Genomic DNA, 22,220 nt, shown 5'->3' on the forward strand with positions numbered 1-22,220 from the left:
ATTTTAGGGTTGTGTATGTCTTAGGGTTTTTTGTTGTGTTGGGCCTCAAGTCTGTGTATTATGGTTGAGCTTTTATTTTGTTTGATTGTGCTTTTGTTTTTTTTTTCTGTTTGTTGTATTGGGCCTGTTTGTAATTTGCTAAGTTAATGGAATATCATTTCCTTCGACCAAAAAAAAAAAAAAAAGATTGAAGAAAGCCTTACTGACTGAAGACTCTTCAATTGAGATGGGCCAAAGACTTGCTAGCGAAGGATAGCATCCGACAATGTTTTGTCTCACCGGTCCTCAAATGCCAGAATTTGCTTATAAATACACTTTGTTCGGGAAATAAAATGCATTTTTCTAGTTACTTCCCGGTCATTACAAAACATGTATTTCCTATTTTCTGGAAAAATAAGCGTCACCACATATGAAGTGTTTTTTCCTATTAATTCCCACATGCCGCTTCAAATGACAATTACCCACTAGCTAAGCCCAAATGTTTCATTGTTAAAGAAGCCCAAACCTGTTCACTTTTTCTTTGGGTTAGAGAAAGGGCAGTTGCCATTTTTGGGCAGACACGTAATTTTGGTTAGTTAGGGCTTTTCATGTAATATACCATTTTAAGGGGCGCGCCTGAGTCTGACTAATTATCAGCTCCAACTTTTGCTCCACCGGCCATAACGGCTACTTATTTGAACTATCTGATATATTGACTAATTTGTCCTTTAAATTAAGCTTTGTTTAAAAGTTTCTTATGTGTAGATGAATGTACAAATGTAATTTTATGTACATGGGCACATCATAAAATATATTCGTAATTATAGCAACCCTCAATCAATAAATAAATTCGTGGAATAATACTTGGCTTCTGAAATGAAGACTGAAATGAAAATGTGACTCAATTGCGAATGTAGATATGTCAAAACAATTAAAAATTAATTTGAAAATCTTAGACTGAGGTGGTCAAATGGGACTCTTGCCTCTTGGTGTTGCTTTTCATATCCAAATTCGTGTTTCTAAACCAAACATAAATACAAGTAGATGACTACATGAGGTGAGGGGTTTCCGTCTACAAGTCAATGTTTTTTTCTATTGGATTAGACCCGTTAGCTTGATGATATGAATTGAAATACTTTAAGTAATTTATATTTGTGCATGCAACTATTCAAATGTTACGTCAATGCATTGAAAAGAAAATTAACATTAAGTTAAGAGCTAGTTAATAAGGAACAAAAATTAAAATCACCTCTCAGAGGGGTAAGATAGTCAGTTCAGAACTAATCCAAATTGAATCACATGAAGTTTAAAAAATCCTAATCAAATATAAATCATTTCTCTCTTTCTCAACGGTCATCATCCTCCTTCTCCGCATAAAGTAGCAACTCTCTTCCCTCTCTCCTTCAAACATTTTCAAATTCAAATTCTTTACAGCGCTTTCTCTCTCTCTCTCTCTCTCTCTCTCTCTGCTCGCTTGATTCATCGATCTCAGAACAATGAGGACCAAGAGCAGCAACCCAGCAAGCACAAGCGAGTCTCGGTTCTTAGGGAACATTTCCACGTCATCGCTTCGAAACCTCCTTCCCAGATCCATTTCCACAAAGGCCAGCAAAACCATTTTCAGCCTCGAAACCCTTCCTCTAATGCCGAAAATATCCCTCCCCTCGATCATAACGTCCAGACCAAGTACGTAGACGACGACTCTGCTTCGGAAACCAAGCCAGTGCTTTCCGATTTATCCAAATCTCGGATCACTGAGGTCGCCCCATCGGACGGCCAGAAACAACCCCGCTACTCTCGACCCACCGCTGAAGGTATTTTTGAATTTTGTTGATATTTCTTGTCCAATATAGCCTTAACTTAGTATTTCGATTTTTGTAATGTGGATAATAATTATGAATTAGAAATTTACTTTCGGAATTTTTGATCTTCAGAGTGAGACTGATCCATCCGACGGTGACGGTGGAGTCCTGCCACCTCCGGACCCATCAGTGAAGGTATTTGAACTTTTGAACTTATAATTTTGCTTTTTTAATTTTTAATTTCTTATTTTCTTTGGGTTTTCGAAATTTGTATAGGTTGTGGCGAGAATTAGACCTACTAAAGATGGTGAAAATTGGGGAGATCGGACGGTTAAGAAGGTTTCTCCGCGTACATTATCCGTTGGGGACCGTACATTTTCATTTGATTCGGTTTTTGATTCAAAATCCGGTCAGGTATGGTTCTCAATTATTCTACAATTGTATGTGTTAACCCCTGAATAGACAATTTTGGTACAAACAGTATGAAAATCCATTTTTAAACTCTGTGTAGATTAATGTTTTGTTTGGTTGCATGGAAACTGAAAGAAAGAACAGAAAATAAGTGAAAATTGCTAACTTTTAGATGTTATTTAGTAGAAACTAGACAACTAGGCCTTTTATACAGACTAAGTAGGTTCCTTGGTGAAACTTGAAAAATATGATTCGGTTTTTGATTCAAAATCCGGTCAGGTATGGTTCTCAATTAGTCTACAATTGTATGTGTTAACCCCTGAATCGAAAATTTTGGTACAAACAGTATGAAAATCCATTTTTAAACTCTGTGTAGATTAATGTTTTGTTTGGTTGCATGGAAACTGAAAGAAAGAACAGAAAAAAAGTGAAAATTGCTAACTTTTAGATGTTATTTAGTATAAACTATACAGACTAAGTAGGTTCCTTGGTGAAACTTGAAAAATATGAAGAGTGTGAGGAATTGGACATTTGATAATCTTCTCTGCTTCTAAATCTAAGGGCAAGTGCATTTTGATTCATGAGTGCTGTTTGGTTTCTACCAGGAAGATGTTTTTCAGAGGGTTGGTGTGCCGTTGGTTAAAAATGCCTTAGCAGGTTATAATACTTCAGTCTTGTCATATGGACAGGTATTCATTCATATCCATAGATGAAAGGTACATTCATTTCTGTAGGCCAATTTTGTATTTGCTTTGTGAATATTTTTCATTGAATTCTCTTTAGAGCGGAAGCGGTAAGACATACACGCTATGGGGTCCGCCAAGTGCCATGGTTGAGGATTCCCGTCCTGGTAGTTGCCAGGGCATTGTTCCTCGCATCTTTGAAATGCTGTTCCGTGAGATTCAGAAGGTATGTTTTTTGGTTTCTATTTTTCTTTTAATGGAAAAAAGGAAAGTAGGCGTGTACTGACATGGTTCATGAATGTTTGTTTGGGACTATTACCTGTAGGAGCAAGAGAACTCCGAAGGGAAACAGTTAAATTACCAGTTCCGTTGTTCTTTTCTTGAGGTATACTTATTTTACTATTCTAAATTCTTTTTGAAACACATAGGGTAGGATTCTGACAATGTGTTTTGTTAATATTGTCTTTATCACAGATATACAACGAACAAATAGGAGATTTACTTGATCCAACCCTGAGGAACCTTGAGGTAGAGATCTTCTATACTGTTATAGTTCTTTCACTGATGTTTTTTTGTTCCTTTTTTGGTTCTTTAGTATATGCCTAAGATACATATGGGCTTTGCTTTAAACTGTTGTAGATCAAGGATGATCCCAAAAATGGAGTGTATGTTGAGAACCTGACTGAGGAGTATGTGACTAGCTATGAGGATGTGACACAAATTCTGATTAAGGTAGGATTTGTATATGTGCATTCTTTTTAACTGAGAACTTATCTTGTTTTTTTTTTCTTTTTTTTGTTCTGGATTTTTCCTTTGTACTCATCAACTATTCTGTTCATGGAACAGGGGCTTTCAAGTAGAAAAGTTGGGGCAACTAGCATGAACTCTAAGAGCTCTAGGTCCCATATTGTTTGTACTTTCATCATCGAGTCATGGTGTAAGGTATCATTGCATATGGAACTCGTTACAGTTCAAAACCTTTATTGTTTCGTGAATGATTATGTTTTGTGTCTATCACTTAACAGGGCTTAATTGCTTTATTCTGCAGGAGACCTCATCCAAGTGTTTTGGTAGTTCAAAAACAAGCAGAATGAGCTTTATTGATCTTGCTGGCCTAGATAGAAATAAAGTTGATGACTCAGGTAGACAATGTGCAAGGGAAGACAAATATGTAAAGAAGTCCTTGTCACGGCTTGGGTATGATTCCATAACCTTTATATTCCATCAGATGCCTTATTGTAGACAACTTACAGGGTAATAGGATTGATACAGTACAAGGAAATGCATTCTTAATGACATTGTAAGAAACAAAGCTTGCTATCATCACTTTTACATTCTTAAGCATCAAATAATTGTTGTCGAAGTTAGAGTCACACAACAATATAATTTATGGAAATAGCACAAAACTTTGTGTAACAAACTTTTTTGATCAGTTGTCCTCTGGCCAGTGCTGCAACTGTAGTGATTAATGTTGTTATTTTGGCACAGGCTTTTGGTAAATACTCTTGCAAAAGGGCCTCAGTCTGGAAAATCTGAAGATGTGCCATATAAGGCTTCTTGCTTAACTCATTTACTGCAAGAATCAATTGGTGGCAATTCAAAACTAACGGTCATCTGCGCTGTCTCCCCAGATAACAAGTATTTGACTCTAATCTACTAAATTCTTTTTATAATATAAAGTTTGATTTACTACTGATATGCCCAGATACATTTATGTCAATACATGTGGCCATTGTGTTGTCATTTTTGTAGGAAGTGTGCTTGATAGGTTTTATAGTATTCTGAAACATTGCTTGTGCTTCTTAAATGCAGAAATGATGGTGAGATACTGAGAACACTAAGGTTTGGAGAACGAGTGAAATATATTAGGAATGAGCCAGTAATAAATGAAATAACAGAAGATGATGTCAATGGTCTGACTGATCAAATTCGTCAGTTGAAGGTACTAAGTTCTTTGGAGTTCTACTTGGAATTCTGCCATGAAAGCTGAAGGTAATAGGAATTTGATGTTAATGAAATGTGTGTTTGCAGGAAGAACTTATAAGAGCAAAGTCTAGTGGCTCATTTGGGAGTAATAATGGATATTTTCAAGGGCGAAATGTACGTGAAAGCTTGAATCAATTACGAGTGAGCCTGAATCGCTCTTTGATTTTACCCCACATAGATAATGATTCTGATGAAGAGGTAAATGTGGATGAAGATGATGTAAGAGAATTACGTCAGCAGCTTCTGCAGAATTCTTCTGATGTAAGAGATTATTCTGTCAGTAGAGATTCTGTTCAGTTTGGTGGAAGTTGTGATACAGACTTGGCCAGTGAAGATGATTTTCATAGTTCAGACGAAAAGGAAATGGATCTGGAAGAATCTCAAGATGAGCTTCCTCTTCCTTGTAAGGACAACTTTGAATTGGCAGATAACAGTGTTCTTACCACCTCAAAGGCTATCAATCCAGCAATCAAAAGTGGTGTTTCAATCAGTTTATGCTGTCAATCTCCATTCCTCCAAGACCCAACATTGTCTGAGTCTCCAAAGCTTAGAAATGCACAAAGAAAAAGTGTCACCTTTTCATCGATTTGTTCAGTCAGTCAGAACAAAGTATCAGACAATTCCAAGTTAAAGTCAGATGTATTGAGACAGTCACTTAATCAGAGTGAACACACTCAATCCTCTTTGCGGTCAAGCAAGATATTTCCAGGCCCCACTGAGTCATTGGCTGCCAGCCTTCAGAGGGGCTTACAGATCATTGACCATCACCAGCAGAACTCTGCACCTAGCAAATCCTCAGTCTCGTTCTCCTTTGAGCACTTGACACTGAAACCTAGGCCAGAAGTTGACAGAGCTAATTCTTCAGCTCAGGCAATACCAGAAACAAGGCCATCCATAGATGGACCATCTGCCTCTTTACTTTGTGCATCTTGCAAAAGAAGAGTGTTTAAAGATGATACCAATGATGCCCAGGATAGCTTGAAGACATGGACTGTAGCAGTTAATGAAGCAGGAAGTTCTCACCAAATGACAGAGGTGCGTTAAGCTTACCTGGACATTAAACTCAGGAATAAATTGTGATATGGGAATCCTTCCTAATTTCTATTTTCTTTTAATCAGCATGCAATGGAAAAGGCTGCAAAGCAAGAGGAGCTTGAGATTCGTTGCATGGAGCAAGCAGCTAAAATTGAGCAGTTAAATCAACTGGTAACTTTTGTTTTTTCTTTGGGTTAGAAACTCAGTGAATTATTACGTCTTCTCCATAATTTCGATATTACATTTCTAAGAATCTGATTTATTGTTTCAGGTCGAGCAATACAAAAGTGGGAAATCTGATTCATCTGCAGAAAATGGTAAAGAAATGATACCATATGATGAGTTCAAAGATGGAAACAAGGTAGGTCGGAACGGTATATGTTTTTTCAAACTTTTGGAGGTTTTAATGGTAACGTCCTAAATGTTGGATGTTTTATAGTTCTCTTACATGTTCCTGATGATTTTTGCAGCCTTTGAGGGGCAGTTCTGTTGATATTCTCCAACCAGAGATTATAAAGGAGAAATGTGAAATAAAGGAAATTCAGAATGAGTTGGATCTTGGGTATGGAGGTGCAGATTTTGATCTAAATGAGAAGGAAGCACTTCTTAAGGAGGTTCAGATGTTAAGGAGCAAATTGCAGTCACGTACTGATGCATCACCCAACAAATCTATTGAGAAACTGAGATCCTCTTTATTGTCACGATCCATGCAACTGCGAAAAAGTGGTACATATGGAGATAACACTGAGGAAGAACTAGAGAGGGAAAGACAGAGATGGACAGAAATGGAGAGCGATTGGATTTCCTTAACTGATGACTTGAGGGTAGATCTTGAATCCAACCGCCGGCGAGCAGAGAAGGTGGAGATGGAATTGAGAATGGAGAAGCAGTGCACTGAAGAGTTGGATGATGCGCTTCATAGATCAGTGCTTGGGCATGCTCGAATGGTTGAGCACTACGTTGAACTACAAGACAAATACAATGACTTGGTGGGAAAGCACCGTGCAATCATGGAAGGAATAGCAGAAGTGAAGAGGGCAGCGGCAAAGGCTGGAGCTAAAGGTCGTGGTTCTCGTTTTTCCAAATCCCTTGCAGCAGAGCTCTCTGTACTGAGAGTGGAAAGAGAGAGGGAGAGGGAACATTTGAAGAAGGAGAACAAAAGTCTCAAGATTCAACTTAGAGATACTGCAGAAGCTGTTCATGCTGCTGGAGAACTCCTTGTTAGGCTTAGAGAAGCTGAACACGCAGCATCTGTTGCAGAGGTAACTCATATTTTACCCTTTAAAACTCTATCTTGGTACTCTGGATATAACTCATAAGTGGATCAGATTATAATAATGCAAGTGTTTATGTCTCATTTGTGTTTTTTCCTCTCTTTTCCCGTAAACACAGGAGAATTTTACGAGTGTGCACCAAGAAAATGACAAGTTAAAGAAGCAAATTGAGAAGCTTAAAAGGAAGCACAAGATGGAAATGATCACCACGAAGCAGTACCTGGCAGAGAGTAAATTGCCAGAGTCTGCTTTAAAACCACTATATCGTGAGGATTCTGCCAATTCACAAAACACAGTCCTGGATGATGATCAGGCATGGAGAGCAGAATTCGGAGCGATATATCAAGAGCATTACTGACTGGTTGAAAATGCACCAGAAGAGCTGGCTTAAGGGAATTTCTGCAGACTTGCACTGCAACCTAACTTTGAATCATTTATCAACTTATCTGAATGAGACCCAACTTGGGTTCATGCTATACAACACTATTATGAATTCATTCTGTTAATTGTTTTTCTCTATGCTTTTGCATGAATCATTGCGGATTCATTCTCAATTTCAATTTCTACTAGCATGCTTCAGTGTTTGATGTTAAGTGTTAATATTATCTATTCTTAATTCTTGCTGAAAATAATGTTTTCATATAAGGTTTTGTGAAGACTCGTCATGGTTAAACATTTATTCTTACTTCTTGCTATAAATTCTTGTAAAATCATAATAATTACAACATAAATTGACTTATACATGATGACAGAAAAGAAAGAGGAGAAGAATTTCAGAAATATTAGAGAAAGATAAATGGAGAAGACTAGAGAATTTCTGAGTTTTTGATTTCAATGAACTAACTCTTACAAAGCATAGCCCACTCTTATGTAAACCAGAGGGACATAACAGACTAACCCCACAACTTAGCTGTCTAACTAATACACGTGCTAAGTACCAGACTTGTAACAAACTTACTGACTTGCTAATCATAGTTAACATACTAACCATAGTTAACATTTTCCCTACTTAGGTAACTCTCTTAACCTAAGATGAGCACAATGCTGTGAGAAGATAGGACCATGTAGACCCTTTTAAACACATCAGCTAGTTGTTCATCTGTTGAAACATACTGAACCAGCAAATCCTTCTTCTGCACTCGCTCCCTTACAAAATGGAAATCAATGTCCAAGTGTTTAATTCTGGAATGGTATATTGGATTTGATTTAAGAGCCAAAGCTGACAGATTATGCAATCGAGGATCCGCGATACTGACTTCAAATCTTTAAAACCCGTCAATCCAAGCCAAATCAGCAGAGTATTGGCTAGAGCCCTGCATCGCCTCAGAGAACTTCTTGAAACAGAGCCTTGTTTCTTTGATCGCCATGATATAGGATTGCAGCCCAAAATATCACAAAACCTGTTGTAGACTCGCGAGTGTTGATGTCTCCTGCCCAATCAAGATCACTATATGCAGAGAGATGCATATCACCAGCTATAAAACTCAGGCCATATTCTAAAGTACCTTGCACATATATGAGAATCCTTTTCACCAAATACCAATGCAGATCAGTAGGTTGATTCATGTATTGACACACAGAGTTGACAGAGTAAGCAAGGTCTGGTCTTGTAAAAGTCAAATATTGAAGAGCCCCTACAATGCTCCTAAACAATGTTGGATCAGTTAACACTTCACCAGAATCTTTTAACACTGTGTATGTGGTTTACATGGAGTTGAGCAGGATCGACAAGAGTGCATCCCAGCTTTGTGGAGCAACTCTTTAGCATATTTGGACTGATTAACAAAAATATCACCATTGGAGGCATAGGATACTTGCAAGCCGAGAAAGAAGTTAAGCTTACCCAAGTCCTTCATTTCACATACAGAACTTAACTCATCAATCACAAGCTGAACCATCTTCTCATTAGAACCTGTGAGAATAATATCATCAACGTAGAGTAAGAGAATCACAACCTCTGAGTCTAAATATCTGACAAAAAGACTAGGATCAGACTGTGAATCTTGAAAACCTATAGCTGGTAAGTATCCGGTGAATTTGGCATTCCAAGCCCTTGGAGCTTGCTTCAAACCATACAATGCTTTCTTAAGCTTACATACAAAATCAGGTGAATTTGGATCTGCAAACCCTTGTGGCTGTTTCATAAACACTTCTTCTTCCAATTCGCCATGTAAAAAGGCGTTCTTAACATCAAGTTGTCTTAACTGCCATTTATTCATTGCAGCTAGACTCAGTATTAACTTGACAGTGGTGTGACGCAGTATAGGACTAAAAGTTTCAATAAAATCCAAGCCTTGCTCTTGACTGAATCCCTGAGCTACCAACCGAGCTTTATGCCTAGCTATGAAACCATCAGAATTTCTCTTTATCTTGTAAATCCACTTACTACCAACAATGTTTTTATTTCAAGGATTTGGAACCAAAGTCCAAGTACCTTGCATATGCAAGGCATCAATCTCTTCTTGCATGGCATGTTTCCATTGTGGAGAAAACGAGGCTACCTTATAGCTTGCAGTTCATCTAATTCAATATGAGCATTCAAACATGTATAATACCCTACATAGTCAGGAAACTGTTTCTTTTGTACTATGCCATCCCTAAGTCTAGTATGCATGGGATGAGTATTAATAGGACTAATAGGTAAAGAAGCAGATGAGGAAGTACCCGAAGATGAATGCTCAAGACGAGGTAAAACTGCAGGTGATGATCACCTAAAAGAGGATGATGCACCTCTGGAACAAGAACTGATTCTGAACCACCTAATAGTTGTGTAACAGGAGATGTAGAAATAGAAGATGATGTTGAAGGAGCTGTTGGTGTGACTATGGTAGCCTAAGGTGTAACTTCTTGCAAAGGCAAAGGAAAAGGAAAAATAATAGGTGGCATTGCTACCTGAGATTCAGAAACAACAATCGTTGAACTAAGCAGTAATGACTTGAAAGGCCAAACAGATTCATCATGAATCACATGTCTGGAGATGACAAATTTGTCATTGGCGATATCATAACACAAAACACCTTTATACCCTGAAGAATAACCCAAAAATACACATTGAGTGGTTCGAGGTTGAAACTTATGCACATTATAAGGTCTGAGATATGGATATACAGTAGTGCCAAATATTCTTAAAGACTGTAACTCTGGTTGCTTGCCATACAATCGAAAATAAGGAGCTTGATGCTTTAAGGACTGACTTGGCATTCTATTTATTAAGTAGACTGCATGTGCAAGAGAATGATACCAAAACTGTCTAGGCATATTAGCAGCAGTCAAAAGAGTCAGAGTAGTCTCTACAACATGTTTGTTTTTCCTCTCAACCATACCATTCTGCTGTGGGGTGTATGGACATGTAATCTGATGCAAAATACCATGACTGGCAAGGAAGTCAGTAAATGTTTTGCTAATATACTCGCCACCATCATCACTTTGAAAATGCTGAATTTTAGCATTAAATTGAGTCTGAACCAAAGCAAAGAATTTTAGAAACTTGGAGAACACCTCAGATTTATTAAAAAGGGGATATATCCATACAAAGCTAGTACACTCATCTAAGAAGAGTACAAAATATCGAAGCCATGAATGGACTTAAAATGAGAAGGCCCCCAGACATCACTGTGTATCTTAGAAAAAGGAATATGACTAACATGAGAAAAGGGCAGCTTGTGCATCTTTCCTTGAAGACATGAATGACACAAATCAAACTGTGCATCTTTTGAAACAACTATGTTGGAATCTTTAAGCATAAGCTTCACCACCTCATTTGTTGGATGACCCAATCGCTGATGCTATGTAGTAGAACTCACACGCTGACCAAGATAAGCTGTTGGACTGGAAAACGAGAACCAGGCAGATGGAAATTTACAAGGAATGGGATATAAGCCATTATGGCTAGAGCACTTTAGAAGAATTGCCTTTGTTGTCTTGTCCTGTATACAAAAACCAGCATAATCAAAGCTTATGATACAATGATTATCTTTGCATAACTGGTTCACAGATAAAAGATTTGCAGAGAGCTTGGGAACATGAAAAACATAAGGCATTTTAAGAGAAGTAGAAGCACAAGACAAAGCAGTAGTGCCAATATTTGTTATATTCAGACCTTCACCATTCCCCACACCACTTGATCTGGAATCACAGGGGGTAACATCGTGCAGAGTAGAGACATCAGCAACCATATGATGGGAAGCTCCACTATCTGTAATCCAAACATGATCTGCCATCTCTTGTCTCGAAGGAGTTGTCATTGGAGCATAAGCATGTGTAGGCATATAAGAACTGTGAGCTACCATAGCAGAGATAATGGATGGAGGAGCTTGACCTTGATATACATAATTCGAGCGATGGAAGCAATCCAAAGCACCATGACCTTTTTTACCACAAATTTGGCAAGCAATAATTGACTCATAAATCTTAGAACTGTCATCACCATGACTATGTTATTAATTCACGACAGTATGGCTACGTTTGCCACAAATCTGGCATTCTGGAACAACAGAAAATTTAGAAGAAGAGTCCCCAAATCTTGCTTGAGCACCAGAAAACCCGCCATGAAAATTGGAACTTGGATACCCAGTTTGTGAAAACCGACCACGCCTAGAGGCAAAACCTCTACCATTACCAGAAGAAAAACCACGACCATTGCCAAAGAAAGATTGAGAACCAGAGACTCTATATGAAAACCAGAAGCATCATGAGAACCCATGTAGGCAATAGAAGGAGTGGGAAGTAAACCCATACCAAAGAAGAACCAGAATGCTGCAACGCCTAACCATGAGAAGAGGTAGAAGACATATACAGAGCATGATGAGTGTGAATTCGAGGTTCTGCATCTGTTCCACAGCAAGCAATTAAGCACGAAAATCTTTCAGGGAGATCAACGAGTCACGAGCAATGAGAACTGTCTTGATCATGTCATACTCCGAAGGCAACCCATTTAATACAGTGATCATAAAATCATCATCCGAAATTGGCACCCCAGCAGAGGCCAACTTATCATGAATGTGTTTAAGCCAAAAAGAAACCACTCAATAGAGTCGGCACCTTTCTTAGCAGTTTGCAGCTCAGTTTTGAGATGATTAATCCGAGCTCGTGATACAGTAGCATATCAGTCAGAAAGTTAAAGCCATGCCTCACGAGTGGTCTTGCTGCCAATGACATATTCTAATGCCTCATCAAAGAGAATGGCAATCAGAAAACTCAAGAGAGACTTATCAGTACGCAACCAATCCCTATAAGCAGCCGTGACCTTTGAAGTAACGCCTATCTTATCAAAAATTACAAATTTGGGGGAGGAACAAGCGAGCCATCAAAATGGCCAAAGAGATCATAGCCTTGGAGCAGCGATTCAATATGAAAACTCCACTTAAGAAAGTTTTCATCACCAAGACGAATAGTAACCATACCCAAGAGACCTTCAACCTTAATTGATGAAGACGACACCATGAGAAGTAGTGAATCCTGAAGTACAGCAAATCCCTAAATTCAAGAAATCCCTAATCGTAGAACGAAATGAAGATTTGAAGAATGAAACAACGAATTGAAGAGTCGAAGAACAAATTGAAAAGTTTTGAAGAAAGAAAGAACGAATTGAAGAGTTGAAGAACAAACTGAAGAATTGAAGAATGGAAGAACAAATGAAAGAATTGAAGCAGAATTTGACGAAGGGAAGAATTGAAGAGCGGAAGCAAGAGGATCAAGAAAGAGCGTGAGCGATGCTGGCTCTTGATACCATGATGACAGAAAAGAAAGAGGAGAAGAATTTCAGAAATATCAGAGAAAGATAAATGGAGAAGACTAGAGAATTTCTGAGTTTTCGATTTCAATGAACTAACTCTTACAAAGCATAGCTCACTCTTATGTAAACCAGAGGGACATAACAGACTAACCACATAGCTTAGCTGTCTAACTAATACACGTGCTAAGTACTAGACTTGTAACAAACTTACTGACTTGCTAATCATAGTTAAACATACTAACTATAGTTAACAATACATTATAGAGCCGTGCAAACTCTACATATTTTAATTTTACTTCCATGTCTCCATAATTTATGTTCCAAGGTGTACAACAATCAATTGTTATATAAATATGTAATTATAGAAAACAATTATTCGGGTCCTTGTTTTGGTGAACACCTTCAATTGGTGCTCCTTTTGTCCTTACTGATGTTCATGGTCGTTTCATTTTGTGCCCCTTTGGTGCTTATTGATGTCAACCATCCATAGAAAACAATGATAAACATAAATTTTGAATTTTGGGGTTTGGTGCCAATTACTTGTTAATTTCTTCCAATATCGCAAAATTTCAACGTCTTATGGCATATAAGGACATGAAAAACTTCTAAACGAAACATTTTCTTTTAACAACCAAGGATGGTTGACACATAGACTGCATTTAAATTTGCAAAGACACTTCAAAAGTTGAATAAAAAAGTGACAGAAACATTTGAGTGAAAACTTTCGACCTGTCATCCCTTTATAAAAAGAGTATTGAATCCTTGAAGCTAAAAAGAAAGTTTGTCAAGCACTAAGGCAACGTGTAATTGACTAGATTTTCAAGTGTACATGCGAGGAGAAATAGTTTGTCTTTGGATCTTCTAAGACAATCTATAAGATGAGAAAGAAAAAGTCAATGTTTATATAGATATATGTTCTGGTATCACATGAAAAGGATGGCATCCACAAATCATATTGATTTCATTTGGATGCCAATTTGATACCTTCTATATCATGTGTTAAAAACAAGTAAATGGTTTTAAAATCACTATCATCGTAGCATTATTAATCTATGTTTCACAACATAGGATGAGCTAAGTTTATATTGTTGAGAGTATAAATATGACGTGTTATAATATAGGTGAATTGATAACACCACGTGACAGTGTTACATTATACTTAAAAAATTTCACACCCCTACAAAAACCCCCTCCCTTAATCCAACTTTTATTGGTTCATGGCACATGGAACAATAAAAACCTAACTCGAACTCTGTCTTTAAAACACAATTGACAAAAGATCTTGACCATATATATTGATTTATGTTTTTTTTCAGATCGTAGTAGTGAAATATTAATGTAAATGATTGTCTAAGGCTAGTGACGCCACCTATTGGGCCAATACCGGCAGCGATTGGTCCAATGTAGGTGGCTTTTGGGCTTGGATGCTGGTAATAGAAATACCTTTCCATCACCCCCTATGCAGGTGGCTCTTCTTGCATATCTCTCATCGACTTAGCAGACCTGGGTGATCGAGGATATTGAAAAGATTGTACGCACAAAAAAAATGATCACTCATCCCACACTCCGAGTCGAATTCCGATCATCGATACATCGGATCAAGGATAAGTGATCAGAGAGCGTGGGGGAGATGTGAAGTGAAATAGATAAAGTGTTATTATCTGTTTTCAAGAGGAGTAATCCTACTGTTCTACCATTTATCTAAATCATAAGTTGACACACGATTCACATAAGTTGATTTTGTGGTAAACAAAACAACAAATTCTCATTGGTGAAGTCAGGATGTCATCATATAGGAGAACAATTCTCTCTTCCCATCCACAAGATGTTAATGAAAATAGCCAAGAACCTGGCCCCCCACATTACGTTTAACAGCCTCTTCGTGATCCAGCACCCCTTCGGGAGTAGTAATCACAACATAACCCCACTGCATGAAGCGAGAGAAAGACCATTTAAAAAAAATTCACACAGATCTTCCCAGAAATAATAAAATGGACAAATATGAATCAAGTAATTTTGACATATCTTTCGACATCAGGAGGTTAACAAACCTGGCGGGTTGGAAGCTTTTGCATTTTGTACTCTTCAATATCCTTTGCCTTGACATCCTGTCTGTAAGTAAGAGCTCTACAATCATTAACCCTGCCTTGTAGTTGAACTGTTATCTTCCCCACTCTATGTGGATCAAAAACTTGAAAATCCTTGATATAACCTAAAGAAAATGTGCCAAGCGCAAGCATTACAACACGCAACAAATTAGAAAATGAATTTGGACATAATATAGATTTAAAAAAAAAAAACATGCAAGAATGCAGTGCTGTGTACCAATTAAAGAATATCATATACCCCAATTCAAACAACCCATCATCATTTACAAGTTGCCTGTAATGTAAATTTTCTAATACCCAGTTCTACAACCATCACACAGCACAAATTTATTTAATCCACTATAACCTTGAACTATCTCATCCAAGCATTCCTCATTATGCCTCACATCAGAATCAAGATAGTATTATCAGTGGGGAGATTCTCCAATAATTATTTTATGTTAAGGATTGGTTATATACTTCTAATCTTGGCCGTTGAATTGCATTCATTAAATGTACTTGTAGGCTCTTAGAAGCAATCCAACAGCCGAGATTAGAAGAATGTAACCAATCCTAAACTTAAATACATATTGGAGAATGTCCCTTATCTGCAATTCACAAATGGATCACAAATTGACATTGAAATCCATGACACCAACAAAACTAATGTAAATGACGGCATTTGACATCGCGATTAAGTTTAGAAATATAAAATATAAAACATTATATGTGCACTAAAGAATAATTCCTGGAGCTCATACCAACTAAGTCCTAGAGATCCTTAATCACTACAAGTTTACTGCTTTCAAAACCCTCCCACAGATATAAATTTTAAAGCAACCCAGATTCTTAAAATAAATAGTAATGCATAAAAAAAAGGTTGATTTATTATTAATTAACAAAATCCATCTAACGAGGAGTATGGATTTACCTCGATTTTTCATGATTTTGAGGAAAGATGACATGACTGTAGAGATAGGTTGCAACTCCACTGTAGCTTTCCCCCTTCTCTCTGCATTCACTATTGTTCGCAATGCATTATTCAGTATCATTCTCCCCATCCTTCTCTTTGAAAAATCTAACCCTCAAATCCCACGGACCAAACAGAAGGCTCTGTTAAGAAAAAATGTTATGTTTGTGACCAATTTAATAAAAAAATAAAACACAAGGTTACACAACCAGATCCTTATAGGCTTACAAGAATGTAGAGACGAGACTATCAATGGGAAAATCTGGAAAGGGGAAACTCAGACATGATAGAAAGAAAAGAAAGTTACCTTTTTGGCCTTTCCAGAGCCAAAAACAAGGCCGGAAGATTGGGTGGCGCTGCCGAACAGGGTAGTGTGCGACTGTAGGAGCAAGTGAGGCTGTCGGAGTCTTTAAGATGGGAGAAAGAAATGAAGAAGAGAAGAGGGGGCAAAGGAAGGCCTTAAGGCTGCTTGGTTCACACACACATATTTCACTTGGGTCTGGTGGGCTTCCAGGGCTGAGGTGGTAATGGGCTAATGAAGAGTGTTGAACCTTTTTGAGGGTTGTATTTGGAGACGGTGAGACCCATGATTTAATTTTTTTTAATGACAACAATACCCCTCCTCTTGTTGCCGCTGACCGCCACCTCGTGGCGAACCACCAATGACCTCCTCTCCATTTGTGACCACCATCGCCCTTCCTTTTTGTCTTTATTTCTCGAAGTCTTCTTTTATTCTTGTAAATAATGATTTAAAAGTATCTACAAAGGAAATGTCAAATATAAATTATCGAATTTAAATTTGATGACTTATTAGAAGGTCAAGTTATAATTGTTGAAATAGATTATATAGTAAAAAGATTGGTAAAGCCCTACCTACCAAACTCAAAAATCTCGTGCTAAAGAGCGTGGAGGTTATGAGTCATCGTCAAGACATAATGTTGAATTTTAGAAATGCTCATTCACTAGGCAACTAATCACCCATTGTTCAACTCTTTGGCAACATGGAAACCAAAAGCTCTATCTATCCAAGAAGAACTGGACATGATAATTTTTCATCATCTAGCTTGAGCACGAAAATTTGACATTGTGCAAGGGTTTTGTCTTGGCTAGGATAAAACAGAAAGTTATTTTCAATTTGGGCACAACTCTTACCCCAAAACAAAAAAGAAAAAGAAAGATAAATGACTTATTAGTGTAGTGGTTTGGAGTAATTGCTCTCTAAGAAAAGGTCTTGGGTTTGAATCATAGATTCGTGTTGTATGTGTAAGTTGAATATATTATCGTCCCTTTCTTAAAGATTTAAAAAAGAAAAAAGAAAAAGAAAGGTACTAAAGCGACGCCGTTTTGGCATGTCAGGAAACAATAAAGAAATAATAAACAAATTAAAATACGGAAGGCACAAGAAACTGTATTGTTGTGTGAGTTTTGGATTTGAGTTTTCTGCTTTTTAAGAGATTGATAGATAGAAAACAGAGAGAGTAGCGGCCATGGCGACGACGTCGGTGGATTCTCCAAAGCCTGACACAGACACTGACACTGAGCTGGATACCAATCCCAACCTCAACCCTAACCCTAATTCTTCGAACTCGTTAGTCCCCGCCTCCTCCAATGGCCCTGCTGTCTGCCTTCTCAGGTTTGCCGGAGACTCCGCTGGCGGGGCATTCATGGGCTCCGTTTTTGGCTACGGTCCTCTCTCTTTCCCTCTTCTTCTCTCTGTGTATATGTATATATATGTGTACATGCCTATGTGTGTGATGCTTTAATTGCTTAATTGTGGTGTTTCTATATGGGAATTTGAATGATGCTCATATAGGATTTTGAATGTTGACAAAATATTATTTTCTTCAATAGTGTTTTGGGGTTTGTGAAAAGGAATGAGTTTTCTCTTACTGACTAACGAGCTGTTGGAGTTTTTTGGTGAGGTATGCTAGTGTTTTGAGATGTGAAATTGTGATTTTTAGGGAAAATTTGTGTTATGTTAGTTGATTTATTGTATTAAGGAGTGTAATTTGTATCATTTCCTGCTGGAATTGATAAGACGGTAGAACAATAAATTGGGGTTCAGTTGATATATTGAGAGAGAGAGAGAGAGAGAGAGAGAGAGAGCGGGTGGGAATTGCACAGTGTAGTCTAAGCTTATGTATAGACTTGGAGAGAAATATGTTCATTGCGTGTACCAAGCTGTTAAAAGTTGTTGTGAGAAAATTATGATTGTCTGTGGTTGTTAAGGTTTACTCAGGAGTCATTCCACCATGTTTGTATAATGCCAGTCATTTCTTTGTGCCATGTTCACATAATGAGGGCGGTAGGACAAGCCAAGCCACTCAAACTTGGCTTGAGTTTGGCTGGATTTATTCAGCAATCACTGTGCCATGTTTAGATAATGCCAGGCATTTCTGTGTGCCATGTTCCACATAATGGAGGGCATTAGAACAAACGAAGCCACTCATACGTGGTTTGGATTTAGGTCAATATTGTGTTTCTCAATTTGGCCCTGAAATTTTGTACTTGTTAAAAAAGCTAGAGATTTGAGACTGGCTTGATATCAAGTTTAGCAATGGATTATTAGATGAGCAAACCCTGCTTAAGCAATCTACTACTCAACTCAACCTAATTTATCTTCTTTTTTATTTTATTTTATTTTATTTATGTTTATGTCTTATATGAATCAAACTGAAATTTTTTATTTTACCTTGTGTGAATGTGTTTCAGGTGCGGGGTTGGTTAAGAAAAAAGGCTTTAAAGGATCCTTTGCAGAGGCAGGATCTTATGCTAAGGTATGAGAATTCCTTTTGTTAAATGATAGTTTGACTATCTGAGTGAAATTAGTTCCCTTTTTTATATTGTTCGTAATTGTTATTATTGCCTACACAGTATGTTTGTTTAATTACAGTTGTTAAGCTCTTTTTTGTATTTCTCCTTTCAGACATTTGCAGTTTTGTCTGGAGTGCACAGCTTGGTTGTCTGCATTTTGAAGAGGCTGCGAGGAAAGGATGATGGTATGAGAACTTGAATGTGGAATTGGTAGTTTCGCATTATTCATTCATTATCTCATGATCATGCTTTTTTCCTGTGCAGTTATCAACGCTGGAGTAGCTGGATGTTGTACTGGTCTTGCTCTTAGTTTTCCAGGTATCCATCATATCATCTAGTTCAATAGTTTATAAATTAGTAAATGACACATTGACTTGCACACATCTTCACCGTCATTACAGATTCAGATACCTGAAAAGAAGTGACACATTGATTTTGTTGCTAAAACAAGATCCTTCATATCTACAAAAATCCCACTTTTCGTTCTTATTCATTTTTGTTTTGTCACTCATGCTTGGCATTTCTACATCAATCAACTAAACCAGTTTTTGTATGGTTTAATGACGTACATATTTATTCGTTATTTGATTGTGATTTTGCAGGTGCACCCCAGGCTCTTCTACAAAGCTGCCTCACTTTTGGAGCATTCTCATTTATTATTGAAGGCCTAAATAAGCAGCAGCCAGCTTTGGCACATCCACTTTCTGTGAGGAAGAAAAGTGAGCAACTTCCTCCCTTGGTGCTCCCTCTTCAACTTTCACTTCCAGGTGAACTAAAAGCGGGTTTCACCTCATTTTGCAATTCCTTGAAGAATCACAAGAGGGGCACTTCTCACACAGCCTAAGAAATTTTGTCTCATCATGCTTTTATGCCGTTTGGTCTTGAATTCAAGTGTTCCTCTTGCTGTTATTTTTTCTTCTATTGCCGGGTAAGACATGATTGTATGTGGTATGTAAATTTTTAGTTGAAATTCTAGTTGCAAGTTATGAATTCACTTCTTGATTGTGAAATCTGGTAGATTGATGGTACACATTGCTGGTTTTGCCGGATTGAGGAGCCATGAATTTGATCCTCCATGTTCTGACTCTGTTTTGCAAGTCACACTTTTTCCTCACATCTCAGTGACAAGTGATAACGAGAAAGGAAGAAGAAAGAAACAGTTTTCAACTTAACACAAACTCTAAACAGGCCCGCGATTCTGAGGCCTTCAAAACTTGGGATCCTACCATCTTTGATTGCAATATCTTGTGATTAAAGTAAATAAGATAATCAAAGATATATATATATATATATATATATTAGTGCCAGAAAATCAAAGAATTGCGCCACATCAAAACAAACTAAAATGACTTTATTTATTTATTTTATTTTTGTAATTATTTTTTTACAATAGTGAATTAAATAAACAATACTGGAATGCTTGAGTAGAAAAGAAGTTTATATAAAGATTATAATTTATTGAGGCTAATACGATTTTGAAGGATTTGACAAAACTACCCCAAAATTTGCCGTGTAATTTTTAAGATAAGCAGTTAGCAGTGAAGTTGGGTTCATGAACTTTATGGTTAATTATGCATTTGGATGGAAAGATTTAAAAGAAAGGCTATGGATTTTGCTAATTAGCGCTAACATGGAAAGTGTTTCTTGAGAACCAAATTGCCTTCTCCTCATCCTGACAGTGATAATCAGGAAGGATATTTTTCTCTTTAATAATGAAAAATCTTGGAAAGATATTATTAGGAGGCGAGCAGTATCAAAAACTACCTATACATATATAGTTTCCTTCTATTGACGGAGAATTGATGGTAGATGTTGCAAAAATGGATTGAGATCTTTTGAAGCTCTTATTATCTCACAATAATATATGTGACTCCGATTAATCTTGGATTGGATGATGACTAAAAAGGAGAGTATCAGAACTGGCACTATCTTATAATTGATATCAATCACCTCACCATATCTATAAATACCACACCTTCCTCCTTTTCCTTCTCACCTTTTCTCCTTTTCTCTTTCAGAAAAAAAAAAAAACCCTAGTTTCATAGACATCATCTAGGTCTAACAATGGAGTCTCGTTCTTACATGGTATATATCTTCATCCTTCATTTTGTTTACTATTTCTCTTCAGTTTTTCTTTGTTAGTTAATTTATTGTATGTGGATTATGTCTGCCTTTACAGACTTGTGGAGTGAAAATCGACACGAATTCGGATGGATGGCACAAGTGCCTGACTAAAATGCTGAAAAAAATCCAAGGTAAAGTACCTCTGTCGTCCATGGCAATTTGTTTGTCTTTTTTTATTTTATCTTAACAATATCACTTTTGGCATGAAGTATTGAAGTCTTCGTGTTTTTATTATATGTATATAGGTGCATCTTATAATGTAGATGCAGAAGGAGGCATGGCATATGTTTCTGGGAAAGTAAACCCTAGGAAGCTAATAAGAAGGCTAGTGAAGGCTGGGAAAGAAGCAGAACTCTGCTGGGTAAGAACTGGAGATGAATTTACATATGGCAATGGCAATGGCAATGGCAATGGATATTATGAAGGCCAGAGATATTATGATCCCAGCAGCAGTAACTACATGGGATTAACAGCAGGCCCTAATTACTATAATATGAATGGTAATTATGGACATGGATATTATTCTTCATACAGCCACCACCATGGACATCCTATGAACAATTACTATCCACAGGCGCCATATTCATATAATTATTACTGAATATGAATTGGCTCACCTGATTTTGATTTCAGGGTTGTTGAGAAGAACTCCCTTTTTTTTTTTTTTTTTGGGTTTGAAAGGGAAGAACTCCTTGTATAATAGTAGTATTCATAGTGTTCTTTTTTTTTTGTTTGGGCACTATAACTATGCATGGAGTTATAGACTTAGTCTACCTCTAGGAGGAAAGTGATATTATGTGGACTTTCCCCTAGATGTATGCTTTTTTGTTTTTGTTTTTTACGTTTTTTTTTATTAAAAGGATTTCTATAATTATTGTTATATTATATTTTCCTTGTTATTTGACTATATCAGATTCTGAGCCTTTATTAGGATTAAATATTGACACTCATCTTTGATGTAGTTTTTTCCGATCAATAATTGTATGGAAGATTCGAACTTAGAACCTTCTTAAGATTTTGAAAAGATAAATTTCTAGTTAGTATGTCTTGTCACATTTTGTGTAATAATTAATCTTTATCCATGTGAGACCCAATTTAACCTCACGTCACATTCACACAATTCATCATAATAGCAACACAACAACAACAACAACAAAAAAAAGGAAAGGAAAGGAAAGAAAAGAAAAGAAAAGAAAAGAAGAGATGATTATCTACACTGATTTATGGCCAAATTAATTTCAGTTATCATGTAACTATTTTAATTTTCGTCTTGGTTAATTTTCAAGACAAAGACTTGGGAAAATTCTTGGCTGTGGCCTTC

At 37.0% G+C, this 22,220-nt stretch overlaps 4 protein-coding genes across 4 annotated transcripts; 3 read left to right on the top strand and 1 right to left on the bottom strand.

The window, feature by feature from the left end:
• Window positions 1-1,475: 1,475 nt before the first annotated feature.
• Window positions 1,476-7,799, top strand: LOC103326610 (Kinesin motor family protein). Its single transcript, XM_089048749.1, has 19 exons — window positions 1,476-1,583; window positions 1,914-1,976; window positions 2,058-2,195; window positions 2,293-2,308; window positions 2,416-2,471; window positions 2,798-2,881; window positions 2,976-3,101; window positions 3,201-3,260; window positions 3,350-3,403; window positions 3,515-3,607; window positions 3,722-3,817; window positions 3,924-4,072; window positions 4,364-4,513; window positions 4,688-4,817; window positions 4,907-5,896; window positions 5,981-6,067; window positions 6,168-6,257; window positions 6,367-7,158; window positions 7,289-7,799. The coding sequence occupies exons 1-19, from the start codon at window positions 1,476-1,478 to the stop codon at window positions 7,526-7,528; spliced, it is 3,522 nt and encodes a 1,173-aa protein (XP_088904875.1). The 3' UTR covers window positions 7,529-7,799.
• Window positions 7,800-14,537: 6,738 nt separating this feature from the next.
• Window positions 14,538-16,411, bottom strand: LOC103326608 (small ribosomal subunit protein uS8my-like). Its single transcript, XM_008228853.2, has 4 exons — window positions 16,269-16,411; window positions 15,923-16,104; window positions 14,956-15,116; window positions 14,538-14,831 (listed from the first exon to the last, which is right to left on the bottom strand). Exons 2-4 carry the CDS (start codon window positions 16,050-16,052, stop codon window positions 14,733-14,735), a joined length of 390 nt encoding a protein of 129 aa, XP_008227075.1. The 5' UTR covers window positions 16,053-16,104; window positions 16,269-16,411; the 3' UTR covers window positions 14,538-14,732.
• A 954-nt stretch (window positions 16,412-17,365) lies between these two features.
• LOC103326626 (chloroplastic import inner membrane translocase subunit TIM22-2) lies at window positions 17,366-19,785 on the top strand. Its single transcript, XM_089049298.1, has 5 exons — window positions 17,366-17,647; window positions 18,674-18,738; window positions 18,888-18,960; window positions 19,040-19,093; window positions 19,378-19,785. Exons 1-5 carry the CDS (start codon window positions 17,449-17,451, stop codon window positions 19,617-19,619), a joined length of 633 nt encoding a protein of 210 aa, XP_088905424.1. The 5' UTR covers window positions 17,366-17,448; the 3' UTR covers window positions 19,620-19,785.
• A 345-nt stretch (window positions 19,786-20,130) lies between these two features.
• LOC103326625 (heavy metal-associated isoprenylated plant protein 32-like) lies at window positions 20,131-21,566 on the top strand. Its single transcript, XM_008228869.3, has 3 exons — window positions 20,131-20,860; window positions 20,955-21,030; window positions 21,145-21,566. The coding sequence occupies exons 1-3, from the start codon at window positions 20,840-20,842 to the stop codon at window positions 21,498-21,500; spliced, it is 453 nt and encodes a 150-aa protein (XP_008227091.1). The 5' UTR covers window positions 20,131-20,839; the 3' UTR covers window positions 21,501-21,566.
• Window positions 21,567-22,220: the final 654 nt, after the last annotated feature.

The sequence above is a fragment of the Prunus mume genome, linkage group LG3, assembly GCF_029339155.1.
Source record: "Prunus mume cultivar Tortuosa linkage group LG3, ASM2933915v1, whole genome shotgun sequence".
Taxonomy (NCBI): Eukaryota; Viridiplantae; Streptophyta; class Magnoliopsida; order Rosales; family Rosaceae; genus Prunus; species Prunus mume.

Excerpts from the sequence above, each read along its gene's own strand:
- LOC103326610 (XM_089048749.1), top strand. The coding sequence starts at position 1,476 with ATGAGGACCAAGAGCAGCAACCCAGCAAGCACAAGCGAGTCTCGGTTC. Across the intron at positions 3,608-3,721 it reads TGACACAAATTCTGATTAAG|GGGCTTTCAAGTAGAAAAGT; the intron begins GTAGGATTTGTA and ends TTCATGGAACAG. Across the intron at positions 6,068-6,167 it reads TTGAGCAGTTAAATCAACTG|GTCGAGCAATACAAAAGTGG; the intron begins GTAACTTTTGTT and ends TTATTGTTTCAG.
- LOC103326608 (XM_008228853.2), bottom strand. The coding sequence starts at position 16,052 with ATGGGGAGAATGATACTGAATAATGCATTGCGAACAATAGTGAATGCA. Across the intron at positions 15,117-15,922 it reads CAAAATCATGAAAAATCGAG|GTTATATCAAGGATTTTCAA; the intron begins GTAAATCCATAC and ends CATTTTCTTTAG. Across the intron at positions 14,832-14,955 it reads AAAAGCTTCCAACCCGCCAG|TGGGGTTATGTTGTGATTAC; the intron begins GTTTGTTAACCT and ends CGCTTCATGCAG.
- LOC103326626 (XM_089049298.1), top strand. The coding sequence starts at position 17,449 with ATGGCGACGACGTCGGTGGATTCTCCAAAGCCTGACACAGACACTGAC. Across the intron at positions 17,648-18,673 it reads GGGCTCCGTTTTTGGCTACG|GTGCGGGGTTGGTTAAGAAA; the intron begins GTCCTCTCTCTT and ends AATGTGTTTCAG. Across the intron at positions 19,094-19,377 it reads TCTTGCTCTTAGTTTTCCAG|GTGCACCCCAGGCTCTTCTA; the intron begins GTATCCATCATA and ends GTGATTTTGCAG.
- LOC103326625 (XM_008228869.3), top strand. The coding sequence starts at position 20,840 with ATGGAGTCTCGTTCTTACATG. Across the intron at positions 20,861-20,954 it reads TGGAGTCTCGTTCTTACATG|ACTTGTGGAGTGAAAATCGA; the intron begins GTATATATCTTC and ends CTGCCTTTACAG. Across the intron at positions 21,031-21,144 it reads AATGCTGAAAAAAATCCAAG|GTGCATCTTATAATGTAGAT; the intron begins GTAAAGTACCTC and ends ATATGTATATAG.